This window comes from Nomascus leucogenys, chromosome 2 (genome assembly GCF_006542625.1).
Source record: "Nomascus leucogenys isolate Asia chromosome 2, Asia_NLE_v1, whole genome shotgun sequence".
NCBI lineage: Eukaryota > Metazoa > Chordata > Mammalia > Primates > Hylobatidae > Nomascus > Nomascus leucogenys.
This window is the reverse complement of record NC_044382.1, coordinates 75,999,474-76,021,934: the sequence shown is the minus strand read 5'-3', so window position 1 is coordinate 76,021,934 and position 22,461 is coordinate 75,999,474. Positions and strand designations below refer to the sequence as shown.

The following is a 22,461-nucleotide window of genomic DNA, read 5'->3' as shown; positions in this document are numbered from 1 at the left end:
TCAGAGGAGGCCCATGCATACTTGTCTCACACACTCACAGATCTGTGCACACATTCAAGGGACAATTCATCCATTGAACCCAACAAATGTTTATCAAGTGCTTGCTTCATACCAGGACCTGTGTTAGCCTTGGAGGAGGAATGAACAAACCAGGTGTAAATCTGGTTTCAACGAGCTCAGAATCTAGGTAGGAAGACAGATGAGTAATCAGGATGGTTATAATTCAAGGAGATAAGGAATATGATGGCGGAAACGCCAGCGGGGGCAGCACATAGCCAAGGGACCTAAATTTCTCCCAAGGAATATGGGGACATCTTCTTGGAGGAGATGATGACTAAGCTGAGACCTGAAGGATAAATTCACCAGGGAAAGGGTGGGAGGGAGGGAGAGAAGGAGGGAGGCAGATGGCTAAGTGGATGAAAAAGCACACTCCAAGACCCAGAGAGAGAAGATGTGACCCCCCAGATGAGGTGAGGGAATTCAGCATGGAAGATAGAATTGTCCTAGCTATGTGACCTGGGACAAGTTACTTAACTTTTCTGTGCCTCACGATCTCATCTGAAAAATAGGGATCACAACTTGGTATTATGGGGAAGGTCAAATGAATTAATACATGTCAAGTGTTTAAAACAGTGTGTGGCCTGGCGTGGTGGCTCACTACTGTAATCTCAGCACTTTGGGAGGCCAAGGCGGGTGGATCACCTGAGTTCAGGAGTTCAAGACCAGCCTGGCCAGCATGGTGAAACCCTATCTCTACTAAAAATACAAAAATTAGCCTGGCATGGTGGCAAGCACCTGTAATCCCAGTTACTTGGGAGGCTGAGGCAAGAGAATTGTTTGAACCCAGGAGGCGGAGGTTGCAGTGAGCTGAGATTCGCCATTGTACTCCAGCCTAGGTGACAAAAGTGAAACTCTGTCTCAAAAACAAACAAAAACAAAACAAAACAAACAAAAACACAAACAGCATGTGGTACACAGTGAGAGCTCAAAACTGTCAGTCACTGCTATTACTTTCAAAGCACAGAAAGGGGTGAAGGGGAAATGGGCCAGAGACCAGGCTGGGAGGCAGGTCAGATTCAGACCATAAAGAGTCTTATCTGCTTCAGTAAGGAATTCAGACTACTTCAACCTGCAGGTGTGACAGGGAGATATTTGAATTTTTTTTTTTTTTTTTTTTTGAGACAGAGTCTCACTTTGTTGCCCAGGCTGGAGTGCAGTGGTGATGACCTTGGCTCACTGCAACCTCTGCCTCCCAGCTTCAAATGATTCTCTTGCCTCAGCTTCCTGAGTATCTGGGATTACAGGCACCTGCCACCATGCCTGGCTAATTTTTGTATTTTTAGTAGAGATGGGGTTTCACCATGTTGGCCAGGCTGGTCTCGAACTCCTGACCTCAAGTGATCCACCTGCCTTGGCCTCCCAAAGTGCTGGGATTACAGGCATGAGCCACCACACCAGGCCTCCTAATTTGAATTTTATTAATTAATTAATTTATTTATTTTTTTGAGATGGAGTTTTGCTCTTGTTGCCCAAGCTGGAGGGCAATGGCGCAATCTTGGCTCACCGCAGCCTCTGCCTCCTGGGTTCAAGCAATTTTCCTGCCTCAGCCTCCTGAGTAGCTGGGATTACAAGCATGGGCCACCACTTCTGGCTAACTTTGTATTTTTAGTAGAGACGGGCTTTCTCCATGTTGGTCAGGCTGGTCTCGAACTCCCAACCTCAGGAGATCCTCCTGCCTTGACCTCCCGAAGTGCTGGGATTACAGGCGTGAGCCATGGCGCCTGGCCTGAAATGTTTTAAGCAGGAAAGTGAGAGCCTCAGATTTGCAACTTAGAAAGATCCTTCTGACTTCTGGGGGCGGGAAAGGGGGGCTGTATTCACGCACGACTGCATTTGTTAGGACCTATGACAGATGACCTGCACATGTGTGTACATCCACGCTTACCTGTGTGTGCGGGAACTTTCCCACAGTACAAGGGTATGTTCTAGCAGACATGAGTATGAAGAAAGGGGCCCAGCCAGTGCCCTGTTCCAGACACCACTGTCTTCCTATGCTTCGTGGAGACAGAGAGAACTGTGTGTCGGGCCAATGCCCCCTTCACATCACCGCATGGCCTTGGCTGGTGTCATGCACTCTGCCCTCCTTGAAAGCTCTGCTGACCACAGATGCCTTGTGTGCCTCATGCAGGGTGCACCCTGAATCCTGTTCTCACGTCCTCTCCAGCCTCTTTTGAGGCCTCTGCTCAGGACCTGCCTTAGGGGCTCATGTGTGCCTAGCAAAGGTGCCTATTCATCGGGGGGCCAGCAAGCTGGGAGACGTGTATTTGGCAGTAGGGACCTGGTTATTGGGGAGCAAGAGCATCCCTGGAGGGCCCGGGCCAAGTGCTGGATTTCAGATATTGTGAAATCCGAAGATATGGCTCCCCACTGGCTCCTTTAAGCAGCCACTTCCCCAGGGCACTGAAAATAGGACTCCTTAGGCTAAGTGGAACATTTGGGGAAGCAGGACTATTGCATAAATTGGCCTTCATTGCTCAGTCTTCCCTGCTTCACAGCTGCACTGGGCGCCTTTGGGACCGAGGCCCTGTTTCAGCCCTTCCCAACCTGCACTAGCTGGGGCCTCTGGTCCAGAGTGGCCTCATTAGCTTCTCTGAAAAGCCAAAGGCTCCCTCACCCCAAGTTCAGCAAACTTTCCCATTACAAAGCCCTTTCACCAACCTTAGTTTCATTTGCTTCTCACAGGAACCCTGAGAGTGGCCATTGTCAGTTCCATCTCTCAAAGGAAGGAAAAGACCCAAAGGTTATGTAGATTGCTCAGCCACCTGCACGTTTATTGCAGCCAGACACCAGATCCCCGAGTCCCTGGCTCCCAGTCATTCATTAACTGAGGCTGAGGGGCGGGTGATTAACGTTTTCTCAGCAGCTTCTATGTGCCAGGTGCTTTGCGTGTTTCTTTTATTTAATTTTCAGGCCAATCTTCCCTGATAGGAATTATTATTGCCGTTAATAGGTGAGAGGCCCCTAGAGATGAAGTCACCTGCTCAAATCATGTAGTTAGTAAGTTCTGGAGCTAGAACTGGAACTCAGGTCTGCCTGATGACAAATCCAATGGTCTTTGCACCGTTTCATGCTGCCTCTTGGCTGCACCCATTGATCAGCCAGGCTAGCCCTTTTTTTTTTTTTTTTTTTTTTGAGACGGAGTCTCATTCTGCTGCCCAGGCTGGAGTGCAATGGCACAATCTCGGCTCCCTGCAACCTCCGCCCCCTGGGTTCAAGCGATTCTCCTGTCTCAGCCTCCTGAGTAGCTGGGATTATAGGCGTGTGCCACCATGCCCAGCTAATTTTTTGTATTTTTAGCAGAGACAGGGTTTCACCATGTTGGCCAGGCTGGTCTGGAACTCCTGACCTCATAGACTAGTCTTTTAGACACAAAATAAATAAGGCTTGGGCCAGTGTAGACAGTGGTTAGGCCAGGCATGGTGGCTCACGCCTGTAATCCCAGCACTTTGGGAGGCCAAGGTGGGTGGATCACCTGAGGTCAGGAGTTCGAGACCAGCCTGGCCAACATAGTGAAACACTGTCTGTACTAAAAATACCGGCACGGTGGTGCACGCCTGTAATTGCAGCACTTTGGGAGGCCGAGGCGGGGAGATCATGAGGTCAGGAGTTCGAGACCAGCCTGACCAAAATGGTGAAACACCGTCTCTACTAAAAATACAGAAATTAGCTGGGCCTGGCTGGGCGCTTTGGCTCACACCTGTAATCCCAGCACTTTGGGAGGCCGAGGCGGGCGGATCAGGAGGTCAGGAGATCGAGACCATCCTGGCTAACACGGTGAAAACCTCGTCTCTACTAAAAATACAAAAAAATTAGCCGGCCGTGGTGGCGGGTGCCTGTAGTCCCAGCTACTTGGGAGGCTGAAGCAGGAGAACGGCATGAACCCGGGAGGTGGAGCTTGCAGTGAGCCGAGATCGCGCCACCACACTCCAGCCTGGGCAACAGAGGGAGACTCCATCTCAAAAAAAAAAAAAAAAAAGAGGAATTAGCTGGGTGTGGTGGCTCATGCCTGTAATCCCAGCTACTCAGGAGGCTGAGGCCGGAGAATTGCTTGAACCTGGGAGGCGGAGGTTGCAGTGAGCCAAGATTGTGTCACTGCACTTCAGCCTGGGTGACAGAGCAAGACTCTGTGTCAAAAAAAAATAATAAAATAAATAATAATAAAAATACAAAAATTAGCCAGGAGTCGTGGCACACGCCTATAACCCCAGCTACTTGGGAGGCTGAGGGAGGAGAATTACTTGAACCCGGGAGGTAAAAGTTGCAATGAGCTGAGATCAAGCCACTGCACTCCAGACTGGGTGACAGAGTGAGACTCTCTCAAAAAAAAAAAAAAAAAAAAGACAATGGTTAATGTGATGACAAAATCATGCATGCAGGGCTGTGTATAGGTAAGAGAATAAGTAACTGTTGGAGAGATGTAGAGTCAGGAAGGCTTCCTGGAAGAGGTGGTATGTAAGCCCCCCAGTCTGATCTCTTAAAAGATGAGAAAGTAGGTGGAGAGCACAAGCGAAAATATGGAGGTGGAAACTTAAGGAGTCACAAAACTGTGTTGTGTAGGCTATATTGGTCTTGGGAGATCAACCCTGAAGCTGGAATGCGCTGGGCTGCATTTAACTGTGGAAGGGGCTTGAATGTCAAACTAAAGCATTCAGACTTGGTTCTGTTGGGCATGGGCAGCCATTCCCGAGGCTACCATTTATTGAAACCACTGTGTTCTAGAAGGTTGTTCTTATGTTTATCTCAGTAGACAATGGACTCCTGATGACAAGGCCTGGGTCTTTTTCCTGACCTCAGGTGATCCACCCGCCTCAGATCCACTCCCAAAGTGCTAGGATTACAGGTGTGAGCCACTGTGCCTTTAAAGACTATTTTGTCTTTAAAGATCTTAATACTCAGTGGCCTATAAATGAATCCCTCAATGAAAGTGAAGTCAGGAGGTCTGAAGAGATCAGGAGTTCGAGACCACCCTGGCCAACATGGTAAAATCCCATCTGTACCAAAAATACAAAAATTAGCTAGGCATGGTGGCACACACCTGTAATCCCAGCTACTTGGCAGGCTGAGGCAGGAGAATTGCTTGAACCCAGGAGACGGAGGTTGTAGTGAGCCGAGTTTGTATGCCATTGCACTCTAGCCTGGGCAACAGAGTGAGACTTCTCCTCAAAAACAAGAACAAAAAAAATAAAGACAAAATAGTCAAATTTCCTCAAGAAGTTTCATGTTTGCTTGAGGCCAGGAGTTCAAGACCAGCCTGGGCAACATACTGAGATGTCATCTCTACACAAAATTTAAAAATTAGCGGGGCATGGTGGCACAAACCTGTAGTCCCAGCTACTTGGGCGGCTGGGTCAGGAGGATTGCTTGAGGCCAGGAGTTCAAGGTTCCAGTGAGCTATGATCACGCCACTGCACTTCAGCCTGGGCAACAGAGTGAGACCCTGTCTCAAAAAAAAAAAAAAAAAAAGAAGAAGTTTCAAGTGGTTCTTCTGGATGGAAGCTGAGGAGCTGAGGGTGTACCACAGGGCACCTTGGTGGAAGAAAGGCTGTGTGTGTGGAGGGGAGAAAAATCAAAAGAGACATTTAATAACTTGGAGCCTCAGTGTTCACACCTGCAAAACAGGTCACATAATCTTTTTTTTTTTTTTTCGAGACAGAGTTTTGCTCTTGTGGCCCAGGCTGGAGTGCAATGGGATGATCTCGGCTCACTGCAACCTCTGCCTCCCAGGTTCAAGTGATTCTCCTGCTTCAGCCTCCCAAGTAGCTGGGATTACAGGCGCCCACCACCACGCCTGGCTAATTTTTGTATTTTTTAGAGATGGGGTTTTACCATGTTGGCCAGGCTGGTCTCGAACTCCTGACTTCGTGATCCACCTGCCTTGGCCTCCAAAAGTGCTGGGATTACAGGCGTGAGCCACCACGCCTAGCCAGGTCACATAATCTTTGTCTGCTGACCTCAAAATCTCTATGTGGACTCATTTTGGGAGCTGAACAAGCTCTGCAAATACTATCTGTTATTAGAGCTGGATGAAGTTCAGAGTAGTTCATTGATTTGCCTGAAGTCACACAACAAATGAGTAGCGGGGTCCAGAATAACTTGTTTGAACCTCGGATACCTCATCTATAAAATGGGTGCCAACGAGGGTGAATTACAATGAGTGGGGGAGATAAGGGATGTTGCAATTTCCTCTTCGTGAGGCAAGGTGCCTGTGTGAGGAGCTCTTATTTCTCGGTATGTACGCCAGTATGGCGCCAGTGTGTGCCCCTGGAAGGTTGGCCTGAAAGGAGAGGGGGGAAGTGCTGGGGGATCAGTATGAGAGGGTGGCATGGGAAAGTGAGCCCTGCTACCCGCTGTCTGTCTGGTGCAGCCTACCTCCTGAGCTGTGGCTTCCCTCCCCGGCCGACCCATGGGGACGTGAGTGTGACGGACCTGCACCCCGGGGGCACTGCAACCTTTCACTGTGATTCAGGCTACCAGCTGCAAGGAGAGGAGACCCTCATCTGCCTCAATGGCACCCGGCCATCCTGGAATGGTGAAACCCCCAGCTGCATGGGTGAGTCTCCTGCCACAGTGGGTGCGGGTGTCTGTTCTGGGAACCCTATTGGGAGGGTCCTATCTCAGGGGTGTCCAGGTGTCCACCTTTGGGGAAAACCCATTCTGAAGGGGTGTTTACCCTGAGGAGTCCCCATCCTGGGGTCTGCAGCCAGAGCTCTTTATGCAGAGGGTCTCTCTCCTTGGGGTGTCTCCATCCTTGGGTGGTCTCCATCTCAGGGTGTCCCACTGGAGATTTTATTTTGGGAGTCACCATTCTGGAGGTCCCTTCTGGGGTAGCGTCCTCATCTTAGAGGAAGCCATTTTTAGGGTCCATGTCCAGAGGGCTTCTATCCTGGAGAGCCTCTTACTGGGATTCCCATCCCGTGGCGTCTTCACTCTGAAAGTCCTGTCCTGAAGATTTCCCAGCTGAGGCTTTGAATTTTAGGGATCCTCGTAACTCCCCATCCTAGAGTGTCCGCAGCTGGAGAGTCTTCATTTTAGTGGTGTCTCCATCCTAGGAGGTGTCAATCCTGGGGTTCTCCTGTACCGGGGCTGGTTTCTCTCCTGGCTCATGCCTGGAGAAGGTCCTGTCCTCTGGGGCGACTCCATGGGACAGAGGCTAACCCTGGGCCGGGTCCCAGCCAAAGGTGTGAATGCAACAGCTCTGAAAACGGGCCGAGGCCCCGAGGAGAAGCACAAGTCACCTCAAGCTGGCCTTAACGTGCCCCTCCTCTGCCCACAGCATCCTGTGGTGGCACCATCCACAATGCCACACTGGGTCGCATCGTGTCCCCAGAGCCTGGGGGAGCTGTAGGGCCCAACCTCACCTGCCGTTGGGTCATTGAAGCAGCTGAGGGGCGCCGGCTGCACCTGCACTTCGAGAGGGTCTCGCTGGATGAGGACAATGACCGGTAAGGGTCTGGGTCTTGGGTCAGAAGTCCCCACCTTGGCCGGGCATGGTGGCTCATGCCTGTAATCCCAGCACTTTGGGAGGCCGAGGCAGGCGAATCACAAGGTCAGGAGATCGAGACCATCCTGGCTAACATGGTGAAACCCCATCTCTACTAAAAATACAAAAAAAAAAAAAAAAATTAGCCAGGCATGGTGGTGGGCACCTGTAGTCCCAGCTACTCGGGAGAATGAGGCAGGAGAATGGTGTGAACCCAGGAGGCAGAGCTTGCAGTGAGCCAAGATCGCACTGCTGCACTCCATCCTGGGCGACAGAACAAGACTCTGTCTTAAAAAAAAAAAAGAAGTTCCCACCTCAGGGAAATAGGGAGGCTAAGTGGGGACTTGGACACAGCTGGGGTGGATCCTGGTTGAGATATGCATCACAGCTTAGTCCTAAGCCTTTTTTTTTTTTTTTTTTGAGACAGAGTTTCACTCTTGTTGCCCAGGCTGGAGCGCAGTGCCGCAGTCTTGGCTTACTGCAACCTCCGCCTCTCAAATTCAAGCGATTCTTCTGTCTCAGGAGGGGTTCAAGCGATTCTCCTGTCTTAGCCTCCTGATTAGCTGGGATTACAGGCATGCACCACCATGCCCAGCTAATTTTGTATTTTTGGTAGAGATGTGGTTTCTCCATGTTGGTCAGGCTGGTCTCAAACTCCCAACCTCAGGTGATCTGCCCACCTTGGCCTCCCAAAGTGCTGGAATTACAGGTGTGAGCCACCGCGCCTGGCCAGTCCTAAGCCTTTCTTAGGAAGTGTAGCTGTGCAACCTTAGACAAATCACTCAACTTCTTTGCACCTCAGTTTCCTCATCTGTAGAATGGAGATAACAGTACCTCCCTCTTCAGGTTTCTGTGAGGATAAGTGCTGAAATTATATAAAGTCCTTAGAATGGCGCCTAGGGCAATAAGCACTATAAAAGTGTCTGCTACCCTCTTTTTTTTTTTTTGAGATGGAGTCTCTCCCTGTCGCCCAGACTGGAGTGCAGTGGCGCGATCTCAGCTCACTACAACCTCTGCCTCCCGGGCTCAAGCGATTCTCCTGCCTCAGCCTCCCGAGTAGCTGGGACTACAAGTGCATGCCACCACGTCCGGCTAATTTTTTGTACTTTTTTTTTTTAGTAGAGATGGGGTTTCACCGTGTTAGCCAGGATGGTCTCGATGTCCTGACCTCGTGATCCGCCCACCTCAGCCTCCCAAAGTGCTAGGATTACAGGCATGAGCCACCGTACCTGGCCTTATTTTTTTTTATTTATTTTTTTTTGGAGACAGAGTTTCACTGTCACCCAGGCTGGAGTGCAGTGGCACAGATTCAGCTCACTGCAACCTCCACCTCCCAGATGCAAGCAATTCTCCTGCCTCGGCTTCCTGAGTAGCTGGGATTACAGGCATGCACCACCATGCCTGGCTAATTTTTGTATTTTTAGTAAACATGGGGTTTTACCATGTTGGCCAGCCTGGTTTTGAACTCCTGACTTCAGGTGATCCACCTGTCTTGGCTTCCCAAAGTGCTGGGATAACAAGTGTGAGCTGAGCCACCATGCCTGGTCAAGCATCTGCTATCTTCATCATCATTATCATCCTTTACCTAGCAACTTGGTATCTCAGCCCTGCCACTACTTGCCCTGTGACCTTGGACAGGTTACTTGATCTTTCTATGCCCTAATATCCTCATCTATTAAATAAGGGATAATAATAGTGTCTGACTCAAGAGTTCTTGTGAAAATTAAATGAGATAGAATGTGTAAGGGCTTAGAAGAGTGTGTGGCATATGGTTATGTGTGATGATAACAGCTATAAAAATAAGTTAGGAAAGCAGGCAAGGGGTGAGGCAGCTTGTGAGGGAGGTTGAGCTCCTGGTCACGTTTCTGTCCATCCCAGGCTGATGGTGCGCTCAGGGGGCAGCCCCCTATCCCCCGTGATCTATGATTCGGACATGGACGATGTCCCCGAGCGGGGTCTCATCAGTGACGCCCAGTCCCTCTATGTGGAGCTGCTGTCAGAGACACCTGCCAATCCCCTGCTGTTAAGCCTCCGATTTGAAGGTAAGTGACCCACTCCCCCACCGGACCCCAAACGCCACACCTCCTCTTCCTGATACCAAGCATAGTCAGAAGCACAAACTCCATGCCTGTTCATCTCCATGCTGGGATTCCTGAAACGTGACTCGCTTCCCTGCCCCAAAACTGCAAGGATCTCTTCTAGGGACCCCTTCTCCTTCCCCGAGGCAGCCTTCTCTGTTTAAGCTTCATGCATGTCTGGATCCAGGTACATAGCCCAGAGACCAGTTATCTCAGTATCTCAGTTCTTTCCTCTGTGTTGGCTTTATTCTCAGGCAGGCTTTCCCTGTGTGATGGACATAGCTGCCGACTTACATACCACCAACTTAATTTTTATTTTATTTATTTATTTATTTATTTATTTATTTTTTTGAGATGGAGTCTTGCTCTGTCGCCCAGGCTGGAGTGCAGTGGCGCGATCTCGGCTCACTGCAAGCTCCACCTCCCGGGTTCACGCCATTCTCCTGCCTCAGTCTCCCGAGTAGCTGGGACTACAGGCACCCGCCACCACGCCCGGCTAATTTTTTTGTATTTTTAGTAGAGACGGGGTTTCACCTTGTTAGCCAGGATGGACTCGATCTCCTGACCTCGTGATCCGCCTGCCTTGGCCGCCCAAAGTGCTGGGATTACAGGAGTGAGCCACCGCACCTCGCCTTTATTTATTTTGAAAGGGAGTTTTGCTCTTGTTGCCCAGGCTGGAGTGCAATGGTGTGATCTCGGCTCACCGCAACCTCTGCCTCCTGGGTTCAAGCGATTTTCCTGCCTCAGCCTCCCGAGTAGCTGGGATTACAGGCATGCGCCACCACGCCCAGCTAATTTTGTATTTTTAGTAGAAATGGGGTTTCTCCACGTTGGTCAGGCTGGTCTCGAACTCCCGACCTCAGGCAATCCGCCCGCCTTGGCCTCCCAAAGTGTTGGGATTACAGGCGTGAGCCACTGCGCCTGGCACTTTTTATTTTTTATTTATTTTTATTTATTTATTTATTTTGAGACAAGAGTTCCTCCCTGTCGCCCAGGCTGGAGTGCGGTGGCGTGATCTCAGCTCACTGCAGCCGCCCTCCTCCAGGTTCAAGCGATTCTCATTCCTCAGCTTCCCGAGTAGCTGGGATTACAGGCATGCACCACCATGCCCAGCTAATTTTTGTGTTTTTAGCAGAGACGGGGTTTCACCACGTTGCCCAGGCTGGTCTTGAACTCCTGGGCTCAAGTGATTCGCCCATGTGGGACTCCCAAAGTGCCAGGATTACAGGTGTAAGCCACCTTGTCCAGCCCATACCACCAACTGAGTAACCGCATCAGAGAGAACACTCATGTATTTCCTGAGAGCTCAGCAAAAATGCCAGGAGAGGCGCTCATTGACCTGACTAAGGTCCTGGTTGGCCTTAGCCTGAGCCAATCACTGAGCTAGGAGAAGGCAGTATTGGGATTGGCTAATCTGCCTCACGTGGCCTTCCCTGGTGGGCTCCAACTCAACCTCGTGGAGTGAGAGTGGGGAAGGCCTGCGTCCCAAAATTAAAATTGGGATGCTGTTACCAGAAGAGGAATGAATGTGAAGGAGTAGAAACAAGGAAGTGATCATGGAGGAAGAGGCATTTGACCTTGGCCTCAAAGTATAGAAGGTATTTTATTATTATTATTATTATTGAAACAGGTCTTGCTTTGTCGCCCAGGCTATAGTTCAGTGGCCAGATCATGGTTCACTGTAACCTCAACCTCCTGGGCTCAAGTGATCCTCCTGCCTCAGCCTCTCTAGTAGCTGGGACCACAAGCGTTCGCCACCATGCCTGGGTAATTTTTAAATTTTTTGTAGAGACAGCATCTCACTATGTTGCCCAGGCTGGTCTCCAACTGCTGGGCTGAAGTGATCCTCCCACCTCGGCCTCTCAAAGTGCTAGGATTACAGGCGTGAGCCACCCTGCCCAGCCAACAGAGGACATTTTAAAAGAGGAAGATTGAGGCCAGTTGTGGTGACTCATGTCTCTAATCTGGACACTTTGGGAGGCCAAGGTGGGATGATTGCTTGAGGCCAGGAGTTTGAGAACCAGTCTGAGCAACATAGTGAGATCCTGTGTCTACAAATTAAAATAATAATAATAATTATCCAGGTGTGGTGGCACACACCTCTAGTCCCAGCTACATGGAAGGTTGAGGTGGGAGGATCACTTGAACCCCAGAGGTTGCAGTGAGCTATGATTGCACCACTGCACTCCAGCCTGGGCAACAGAGCAAGACCTTGTCAAAAAAAAAAAAAAAGAAAAAAGAAGAAAAGAAAAGGAAAGAGAGGAACTTTGAGAAAGAGCAAGTAGGGAAATGCCTGGTATGTTTGGGAAACAGAATTTCACTGTGGCTGAAACAGAGGAGTTGTAGAAACAGTAGCAAGAGAGAGACCAAAAAGATGAAATGCTTAGAGATGGGAGGGTCTAGTGTTTGATATGAATCATGGGAGAAATGGAATTGGCACGGGACTGTGATGGATGGGTAGGATTTGGACAAGATACCTTGCAGGTTAAGCAACAGTGAAATAGAACAGTGGATCTGCAAAAATCAATTGCGGGATAGATTCTGGGAGTGTTAAAGTGCAAACAGCACAGGTCTTTTAGCGAAAATGGCAAGTTTTGAGTCCTGACTCCATAGTTGTAGGCCACTGCCGTTCTATGAGTTTAAGATTCTTCACTGTGGCCAGGCACAATGGATCACGCCTGTAATCCCAGCACTTTGGGAGGCTAAGATGGGAGGATCACTTGAGCCTGGGAGTTGGAGACCAGCCTGGGCAACATAGCAAGATCTTTGTCTCAACAAAACAAAACAAAACAAAAAATTAGCCAGGTGTGGTGGTGCACGCTTGTGGTCCCAGCTGCTTGGGAGGCTGAGGCAGGAGGATCACTTGAGCCCAGGAGGTCAAGGCTGCTGTGAGTTGTGATCCCACCATTGCACACTCCAGCCTAGGTGACAGAGCAAGGCCCTGTCTCATTTTTTTCTTTTTTTTTTTTGAGACGGAGTTTCGCTCTTGTCACCCAGGCTGGAGTGCAATGGCGCAATCTTGGCTCACTGCAACCTCCACTTTCCGGGTTCAAGTGGTTCTCCTGCCTCAGCCTCCTGAGTAGCTGGGATTACAGGTGTTAGACACCACGCCCGGCTAATTTTTGTATTTTTAGTAGAGACGGGGTTTCACCATGTTGGTCAGGCTGGTCTCGAACTCCTGACCTCAGGTGATTCACCTGCCTCAGCCTCCCAAAGTGTGGGGATTACAGGTGTGAGCCACCGCATCTGGCCTCATTTTTAAAAATAAATAAAATAGCCCAGGCACAGTGGCTCATGCCTGTAATCCCCGCACTTTGGGAGGCTGAGGCAGGTGGATCATTTGAGCCCAGGAGTTTGAAACCAGCCTGGGCAACATGTCAAAGTCCCATTTCTACTAAAAACACAGCAATTAGCCATGTGTGCCTGTAATCCCAGCTACTCGGGAGGCTGAGACACGAGAATCGCTTGAACCTGGGAAGCCGAGGTTGCAGTGAAGTGAGATCATGCCACTGCACTCCAGCCTGGGCGACAGAGTGAGACTCAGTCTCAAAAAATAAAAAATAAAATATTAAAATAAAATTAGAAATCTCAAAAAACAAAAAAAGTCTGGGTATGGTGGCTCACGCCTATAATCCCAGCACTTTGGGAGGTCGAGGCGGGTAGATCACCTGAGGTCAGGTGTTCGAGACCAGCCTGGCCAACATGGTAAAACCCCATCTCTACTAAAAAAATACAAAAATTAGTGGGGGATGGTTGTGGGTGTCTGTAATCCCAGCTACTCGGGAGGCTGAGGCAGGAGAATCACTTGAACCTGGGAGGCTGAGGTTGCTGTGAGCCAAGATCACACCATTGCACTCCAGCCTGGTAACAAGAGCGAAATTCCATCCCCCCCCCCAAAAAAAAAGAGAAGGATTCCTCATTGGTATCATAGGCACCTACCTTACAGGGAGTTTTGCAGCTAAGATCCGATCAGGTGAGCAGAAACTCAAATGCTCTGCAAATGTTCACTTTTGCTGACTTAAAGTAAAAACTGAGTAGTTTTTGCATTAGCTGAAATTTTGGGTTCTAGCAACAGCATGGATGATCAGAATCCAACTGTTATTTCTGAGGAGAGAATACACCTACACCAGCCAGTTCTCCGAAAGCACCCCTCCCCTTACCCGCCTATCTCTGCTGTTTCCAGAGCCAAGTATCTGTGGCTGGGAATCAAACCATCTGGGTTTGAGACCTGCTTTTGCCATTGTCTCTTGTGTGACCTTGAGCAAGTAGCTTTTTGGTCTATCGACCTCCGCTCTGTAGAATGGTGGCTGGGATTTGGCTAGCTCAGTGGCTTCCCTCCAGAGGCCAGGGAGGCAACATAAATATGTGAATGAGGAGTGTTAGAACTTTTTTTGACAGTCTGGAGAGTGAATGCTAAACCCAGTGGCATTCAGTTTTTAAAAACCCACCAACGTCAGGGCAATGGCTCACACCTGTAATCCCAGCACTTTGGGAGGCCGAGGCCAGCAGATACCTGAGGTCAGGAGTTTGAGACCAGCCTGAGTAACATGGTGAAACCCCATCTCTACAAAAAAAAAAAAATCAGAAAATGAGCTGCTGGGTGGGGTGTGCATGCTTGTAGTCCCAGCTACTGGAGAGGCTGAGGTGGGAGGATCGCTTGAGCCTAAGAGATCTAGGCTGTAGTGAGCTGTGATCACACCACTGCACTCCAGCCTGGACAACAGAGTGAGATCCTATCTCTAAAAAAATAAAAAATAAAAAAACCCCAGGCTGGGCGCAGTGACTCATGTCTGTAATCCCAGCATTTTGGGAGGCCGAGGCAGGCAGATCACTTAAGGCCAGGAGTTCAAGACCAGCCTAGCCAACATGGTGAAACCCCTGTCTCTACTAAGAATACAAAAATTGGCCAGGCACGGTGGCTCATGCCTGTAATCCCAGCACTTTGGGAGGCCGAGGCAGGCAGATCACCTGAGGTCGGGAGTTCGAGATCAGCCTGATCAACCTGGAGAAACCCCGTCTCTACTAAAAATACAAAAAATTAGCCAGGCGTAGTAGCACATGCCTATAATCCCTGCTACTCAGGAACCTGAGGCAGGAGAATCGCTTGAACCCAGGAGGCGGAGGTTGTGGTGAGCCAAGATCGTGCCATTGCACTCCAGCCTGAGCAACAAGTGTGAAATTCCATCTCAAAAAAGAAAAAAAATTAGCTGGTCATGGTGGTGCACGCCTGCAATCCCAGCTACTTGGGAGGCTGAGGCATGAGAATTGCTTGAACCTGGGAGTCAGAGGCTGCAGTGAGCCAAGGTCTTACCACTGCACTCCAGCCTGGGCGACAGCACAAGACTCTGTCTCAAAAAAAAAAAAAAAAAAGCCCAGTGAGTGGCCAAACACCCCAATTCAGCCCACATCCCCAATTTGAGATCCCTTGAGGCCTGTCCTAATGCTTAATTGTTATGACTGACTCCTTCCCAGCCTTTGAGGAGGATCGCTGCTTCGCCCCCTTCCTGGCACATGGAAACGTCACTACCACGGACCCTGAGTATCGCCCAGGGGCACTGGCAACCTTCTCGTGCCTCCCAGGATATGCCCTGGAGCCCCCTGGGCCCCCCAATGCCATCGAATGTGTGGATCCCACAGAACCCCACTGGAACGACACAGAGCCGGCCTGCAAAGGTGAGCCTTCCTTGTCGCAGGCAGGTCCTTCAGTCCACGTTGCCCCCTGAACTGGGGATCCCAGCAAGGCCATTCAGAAAGGAAGGCTGCACATCCAGACTTAATCGACCCAAGCCTTGGGTACATCCCTGTCCCTTCAGAGGCTGTTTTCTTAGCTGAATAACTGGTGGGCTTGTTACTGAATGCAGGGGTCACAAACGCAAATGTCTTCAAGAGTGAGAACTGCTGTTGGGTTAAGTCACAGATTGGGCAGGCTTGAGAGTGGGTGGGGTTTGTTAAGAGCAGGACTGGATATTGAACACAATAGGACCTAGATGCGACAAGAAACAGGTGGACCATGGCTGGGCGCGGTGGCTCACGCCTGTAATCCCAGCACTATGGGAGGCCGAGGCGGGTGGATCACCTGAGGTGGGGAGTTCGAGACCAGCCTGATCAACATGGAGAAACACTGTCTCTACTTAAAATACAAAATTAGCTGGGCCTGGTGATGCATGCCTGTAATCCCAGCTACTCGGGAGGCTGAGGCAGGAGAATTGCTTGAACCCGGGAGGCGGAGGTTGTGATGAGCTGAGATCGCAGCACTGCACTCCAGCCTGGGCAAGAAAAGTGAAACTCCGTCTCAAAAAAAAAAAAAAGAAAGAAAAAAGAAACAGGTGGATAAAGCCAGGCGCGGTGGCTCACACCTGTAATCCCAACACTCTGGGGGGCTCAGGCAGGCAGATCACCTGAGGTCAGGAGTTGGAGACCAGCCTGGTCAACAGAGTGAAACCCCATCTCTACTGAAAATACAAAAATTAGCCGGGCATGGTGGTGCCTGCCTGTAATCCCAGCTACTTGGGAGGCTGAGGCACAAGAATCGCTTGAATCTGGGAGGTGGAGGTTGCAGTGAGCCGGGATTGTGCCACTGCACTCCAGCCTGGGCAACAGAGTGAGACTCCGTCTAAAAAAATAAAAATAGGGGCTGAGCGTGGTGGCTCACGCCTGTAATCCCAGCACTTTGGGAGGCCGAGGCGGGCGGATCACGAGGTCAGGAGATCGAGACCATTCTGGCTAACACCGTAAAACCCCATCTCTACTAAAAATACAAAAAAAAAAAAAAAAATTAGGGCGTGGTGGCTGCGCCTGTAGTCCCACCTACTCGGGAGGCTGAGGCAGGAGAATGGCGTGAACCCGGGAGGCAGAGCTTGCAGTGAGCCAAGGTCGCGCCACTGCACTCCAGCCTGGGCGACAGAGAGAGACTCTGTCTCAAAAAAAAAAAAAAAGTAAAAATAAATAAATAAATAAAATAAAAGAATAAAAGAAACAGGTGGATCATAGGTAATAGGAAACAATCGAGGTGATGTGATGCATGCATCATGAGTGGTGAGGACTGTGGTGAAATGGAGACAGCGTTCCCACCTGGGTCCCGAACCTGACACCACTTTTTTCCTAGCCATGTGTGGAGGGGAGCTGTCGGAACCAGCTGGCGTGGTCCTCTCTCCTGACTGGCCCCAGAGCTATAGCCCGGGCCAAGACTGCGTGTGGGGCCTGCACGTCCAGGAAGAGAAGCGCATCTTGCTCCAAGTCGAGATGTATGTTTGGGTCCTGCAGAGGGTGCGACGGGTGTAGGCTCAGCAAAGTGTGGTATGCCAATGCACTAGCCTGCATTCTGAGCCTGCCTGGCTTTTGCGTATCTATCCAGAATTCAGTGGATAGGCTGGTGCACTAAGGGTTCAGGATAGAGGTGAGAGAGCTGGGCTCAAATCACGTATTAGCCAGGCAACCTCGGACAAATAAATAGGGCAATGCAGCCTTCCTTAGGGGCCACTGTGAACAAGGGGCTCTGGCCTGGTGCCTCTCACTCTTTGGAGGTTTCTGAGGCTGCCCCTGGAGCTATTTCCAAACTGTTGCGTTATCACCAGCAAGTTGGGGAGGTCTAGGGAGAATCCAGTGAGCTGAATTGGTATGAGAGGGTCATGAGACGGCACAGAAGCTGAAGTGGGCTTGGCTTCAAAGCAGGTACTCAGGCGGGGCCTAGAGTTGTGTAGGGTGGTAGCGAATTTGGTCTGTGATTGGCCAGAGCTGGAGCTGGGCTAGGCTGTGGATCCCATGGTGTTGGAGGAGGGACTGGACAGTGGGCGGAGTTAGTAATGAGCAAGCTTAGGGATTGGGTAGTAGGACATGGGAGGTGCCATAGAATAGGGGAACCCTGAGGCACTAGCATAGGAGAAACCATGATTGGTCAAAACAGAGGCGGTGCCAGACCTGGGATAGAATATGGGCGGGGCTGGTGAGTAGGAGGGGCTACCAATGAGCAGAGTTGAGGATGGGGCAGAGCTGGATGGGAGGGGCCAGTCGCAGCCCCGCCCCATTGTCTGGTCTCACCCCCTGCAGATTGAATGTGCGGGAAGGGGACATGCTGACGCTGTTCGACGGGGACGGTCCCAGCGCCCGAGTCTTGGCCCAGCTGCGGGGACCTCAACCGCGCCGCCGCCTCCTCTCCTCTGGGCCCGACCTCACACTGCAGTTTCAGGCACCGCCCGGGCCCCCAAATCCAGGCCTGGGCCAGGGCTTCGTATTGCACTTCAAAGGTACTGAGGGATAGAGTCCCGGGATGGGCAGGGGTGGGGCAGGCCAGAGATCCCGGGAGGTGGCCGGTCGTGGTGGCTCACGCCTGTTATCCCAGGGCCTTGGGAGGCCGAGGCGGGAGGATTGCTTGAAGCCAGGAGGTTGAGGCTGCAATGAGCTATGCTTGTACCACTGTACTCCAGCCTGGGCGACAGGAAATCCTGTCTCTGAGAGAGAGAGACAGATCCCGGGAGGGGGCACAGAGCAAAGCCTCCGAGGCTGGAAGGGAGCCCGGAGTTAAAATGCAGCCTCCGAACTCGCCCTCCCTCCCCTGCAGAGGTCCCGAGGAACGACACTTGCCCCGAGCTGCCACCTCCGGAGTGGGGCTGGAGGACGGCATCCCACGGGGACCTGATCCGGGGCACGGTGCTCACCTACCAGTGCGAGCCTGGCTACGAGCTGCTAGGCTCCGACATTCTCACTTGCCAGTGGGACCTGTCTTGGAGCGCCGCGCCGCCCGCCTGCCAAAAGAGTGAGCCGGCCCCGCCCGCGTCCCCTCGGCCCCGCCCCCAGCCTGTCCTGTCCAGGCCCCCGTGCTTTCTGGGTTCCATCCCTTCGCTCGGGGTCCTTCCTGGATCTTCTTCAAGGCCTGCCCCTATGCCCTTTAGCTCTCACTTCTCCGCCCGGTTCCCCGAAACTGTCGCCTCTGGGTCTCCCTCTCATCTTCTCCGGGCTGCATCCCTCTTTCTTGCACCGACCTGGGCTCGGTCCCTGTTTCCTCTTCTCATGGCCCCGCCCCGTCCCCTCCTGACCCCTCCTCTGCGGCGTCTGAGTTTGGCCCCTAAAAGGGCTCCGACCAGATTCCCACTGGGCTCCCCGCGTTCACACTTGGCTCCACCTTCCTGTCCTACGCCCCGCCCCAATCCCGCAGTCCTCTCAGTTGAAATTGTAGAGAGCCACTTTGCTAGGACCAAGGCTTGTCAGAGCACTTGGTTTATTTGAATGCCATCATTGAAGCCCCGTGTTGGGTTGGGGTTAGGAGAGGGGGGTTCAAGCCACTCCATACTCTTACGGAGCTCGCATTCTGGGAGGGATACGCAGGGTGGTGATCACTGGGTGACTTTGGGCGAGGCACTTAGCATCTCTGAGCCTTGGTTTCCCCATCGGCAGAGTAGGACTCAGGTTGTGAAGCGCAGATGGAAAGTTCACAGGGCCCATGCTGCCCTGGGCGTGGCGAAGGGCTGTGGGGAGAGCAGTGGGCTAATTTTCTCAGGGCTGGAGCAGGAGATTTCACAGAGGAGGTGACATTTTAAGGAGCGGGGAGTGTGTATCTTTTAGAAGAGCAGAAAGGGCCAGGTGCGGTGGATCACCTGAGGTCAGGAGTTCGAGGGCCAGGTGCGGTGGCTCACGCTTGTAATCCCAGCACTTTGGGAGGCCGAGGCGGGCGGATCACGAGGTCAGGAGATCGAGACCACGGTGAAACCCCGTCTCTACTAACAAATACAAAAAATTAGCCGGGCGTGGTGGCGGGCGCCTGTAGTCCCAGCTCCTCGGAGAGGCTGAGACAGAAGAATGGCGTGAACCCGGGAGACGGAGCTTGCAGTGAGCCGAGATTGCGCCACTGCACTCCAGCCTGGGCGATAGAGCGAGACTCCGTCTCAAAAATAATAATAATAATAAGAAGAAGAAGAATAAGAAGAAGAAGAAGAAGAAGAAGGAGTTCGAGACCAGCCTGGCCAACATGGCGAAACCCCGTCTCTACTAAAAATAAAAAACTACCTGGGCGTGGTGGCATACGCCTGTAATCCCAGCTACTCAGGAGGCTGAGGAAGGAGAATCGCTCAAACCTGGGAGGTGGAGGTTGAAGTAAGCTCAGACTGTGCCATTGCATTCCACGCTGCGCCACGGGAGTGATACTCCATCTCAAAAAAAAAAGAAAAGAAAAAGAAAATTGAAGAGCAGAAAGGAATGGCAGCTGGTTACTTTCTCCAAATTTTGGGAAGCCAGCCCCAAGGATGTGGGGCTGTAGTTCCATGTGGCATCTCGAAGCAATGGTGGGACCAAGGGGAGAAGCTTCAGGTAGCCAGATTTGGGCTGAACACAGCTCCCCGCCCCTGGAAGGATTCACAGGATATCAGGCCTGGATGGGGCTGAGAGTTCGGCTGGCCCCGCTGCCTCGGGCTCAGGAGGAACCTGCCCCAGGCAGCAGATTGAGCCTGAAGGTGTGCCAGGACCCACATCTCTGAGTCCCTGTCCAGTGCTCCATGGCTGTGACCCTGGGCAGATTCCCGCTCTGCCACTCCCTGGCTGAGTGACCATGGGCCAAGTCCTTTGACCGCCCTGAGCCCTGGGCTCCAAGGGAGATGACAGTGACATTGGCCTCTCAGGATAATCAGGATTAAATATTATGTTTGTGCCAGGTGTGGTGGCTCACATCTGAAATTGCAGTGCTTTGGAAGGCCAAGGTGGGAGGATCAGTTGAGCCCAGGAGATTGAGAACAGCCTGGGCAACATAGTGAGACCCTGTCTCTACAAATAATAAAAAATATAGCCAGGCATGGTGGTATATGCTGTGGTCCCAGTTACTCAGGAGGCTAAGGTGCGAGAATTGCTTAAGCCCAGGAGTTTGAGGCTGCAGTGAGCCATGATCTCACCACTGCACTCCAGCTTGAGTGACAGAGCAAGTTCTCATCTCCAAAACAAAGAATTATATTTGGGGCCAGCCGTGGTGGCTCACACCTGTAATCCCAGCACTGTGGGAGGCTGAGGTGGGTGGATCACCTGAGGTCAGGAGTTCGAGACCAGCCTGGCCAACATGGCAAAACCCTGTCTATACTAAAAACACAAAAATTAGCTGGGCGTGGTAGCGAATGCCTGTAATCGCAGCTACTCAGGAGGCTGAGGCAGGAGAATCTCTTGAGTCCAGAAGGCAGAGGTTGCAGTGAGCCGAGATGCGCCACTGCACTCTAGCCTGGGCGACAGAGCGAGACTCCATCTCAAACACACACACACACACACGCACACACACACACACACGGAATTATATTTGTTTGTAAAACATTTAGCAGGGTACGTAGCTCAGGCTTATATACAAGAAATGGCTATGATTATGATTCGTTCACAACAGGGTTGTAAACTCAAACGCCTGAAGGCAGGCAGTGTATGGCTATGATTATGATTCCTTCACAACAGGGTTGTAAACTCAAACGCCTGAAGGCAGGCAGTGTATGTTAGTGAACTGGGCTGGGCATAATGAGAATACTGGGGACAGGAGAGCTGGGCCCCCTCTAAAGAGGGCAGCTGCTGTTCCACAGATGACAAGCCATGTTGGGCTCACCCTGCTGGGATTTGGCTGGGTATGCTCTGGTATGGTGGTTAAATATTTTGAATTTTACCCCAGGATAGGGGCTTGGGGTTTCCCCAAGCAAACTGTTTTTTAAATGAAGCCTGAAATATAACATACATTGAATTTTGAAAAAAATTAAGCCTGTCATTCTGCTCTGAAAATAAATGCACTGCATTTTAAGTTTTTCCAATTCATGCTCTCTTCCTTCTGAGGAATTGGTGGGAAGTGCGTGTGTGTGCAGAGGTGTTCAGAGGAAACGGCCTGAGGCTCAGGCCTCTCCTAGCCCTAGGCTTCTGGGAGATTTTCTTTTATTTTTTTTCGACTGGGTCTCACTCTGTCACCCAGGCTGGAGTGCAGTAGCGCGGTCACCATTCACTGCAGCCTCGACCTGCTGGGTTCGAGCAATCATCCCGCCTCCAACTCCTGAGTAGCTGGGACCACAGGAGTGCGCCACCACTCCTGGCTAATTTTTCAATTTTTTGTAGAGATGGGGTCTCTCTGTGTTGCCCAGGCTGATCTTTGAAGGCCCTCGCTCCCCCTGACCTTGTTCTTCTGCCACCAGTCATGACTTGTGCTGACCCTGGCGAGATTGCCAACGGGCACCGCACCGCCTCGGACGCCGGCTTCCCCGTTGGCTCCCATGTCCAGTACCGCTGCCTGCCAGGGTACAGCCTCGAGGGGGCAGCCATGCTCACCTGCTACAGCCGGGACACAGGCACACCCAAGTGGAGCGATAGGGTCCCCAAATGCGCCTGTGAGTCTGGGGCACACCCTGGGAGGGTGGCTGGGTAGCCCTGGGAGAGCCCGTCTGTCCCGTGCGCAGTAGTGCAGCTGGCACGTGACTGGCATGCTCCCCGCAGTGAAGTACGAGCCATGCCTGAACCCGGGGGTTCCCGAGAATGGCTACCAGACGCTGTACAAGCACCACTACCAGGCGGGCGAGTCTCTGCGCTTCTTCTGCTATGAGGGCTTTGAGCTTATCGGCGAGGTCACCATCACCTGTGTGCCCGGCCACCCCTCCCAGTGGACCAGCCAGCCCCCACTCTGCAAAGGTGCCTGGCCAGACAGGGCAGGAGGGGCACACCAGTGTCCGGGAAGTGACAGGGCTGGGAGAGTCAGGTAGCACATTTGAGACCAATGGGCGACCCCACAGAGCTCCCGGTTCTCCTCCTGTGGCCTCGCGTCCTCATGGGTGTGTCCAGAAGCCCTGGGTCATGTGAGGTCATGGGATTGGCTCAGGGGTGTAGTAGAGGGGGCCTTGGCTTGGAAGTCCCTTG

General features: G+C 51.7%; 1 protein-coding gene across 5 annotated transcripts in view; it reads left to right on the top strand.

Annotated features, from left to right (window-relative positions):
- SEZ6L2 (seizure related 6 homolog like 2) overlaps window positions 1-22,461 on the top strand; it is a 29,117-nt gene that overhangs the window by 4,794 nt on the left and 1,862 nt on the right. For 4 of the 5 annotated variants that reach the window (XM_030798083.1, XM_030798075.1, XM_030798069.1 and 1 more), the window contains exons 6-14: window positions 6,425-6,610; window positions 7,334-7,502; window positions 9,419-9,582; window positions 15,091-15,291; window positions 16,724-16,862; window positions 17,665-17,861; window positions 18,176-18,370; window positions 21,747-21,938; window positions 22,045-22,236. In XM_030798083.1, coding sequence (XP_030653943.1) covers window positions 6,425-6,610; window positions 7,334-7,502; window positions 9,419-9,582; window positions 15,091-15,291; window positions 16,724-16,862; window positions 17,665-17,861; window positions 18,176-18,370; window positions 21,747-21,938; window positions 22,045-22,236 — 1,635 coding nt within the window. The remainder of the gene's footprint in view (window positions 1-6,424; window positions 6,611-7,333; window positions 7,503-9,418; window positions 9,583-15,090; window positions 15,292-16,723; window positions 16,863-17,664; window positions 17,862-18,175; window positions 18,371-21,746; window positions 21,939-22,044; window positions 22,237-22,461) is intronic. The other variant, XM_030798086.1, reaches the window with a different exon arrangement.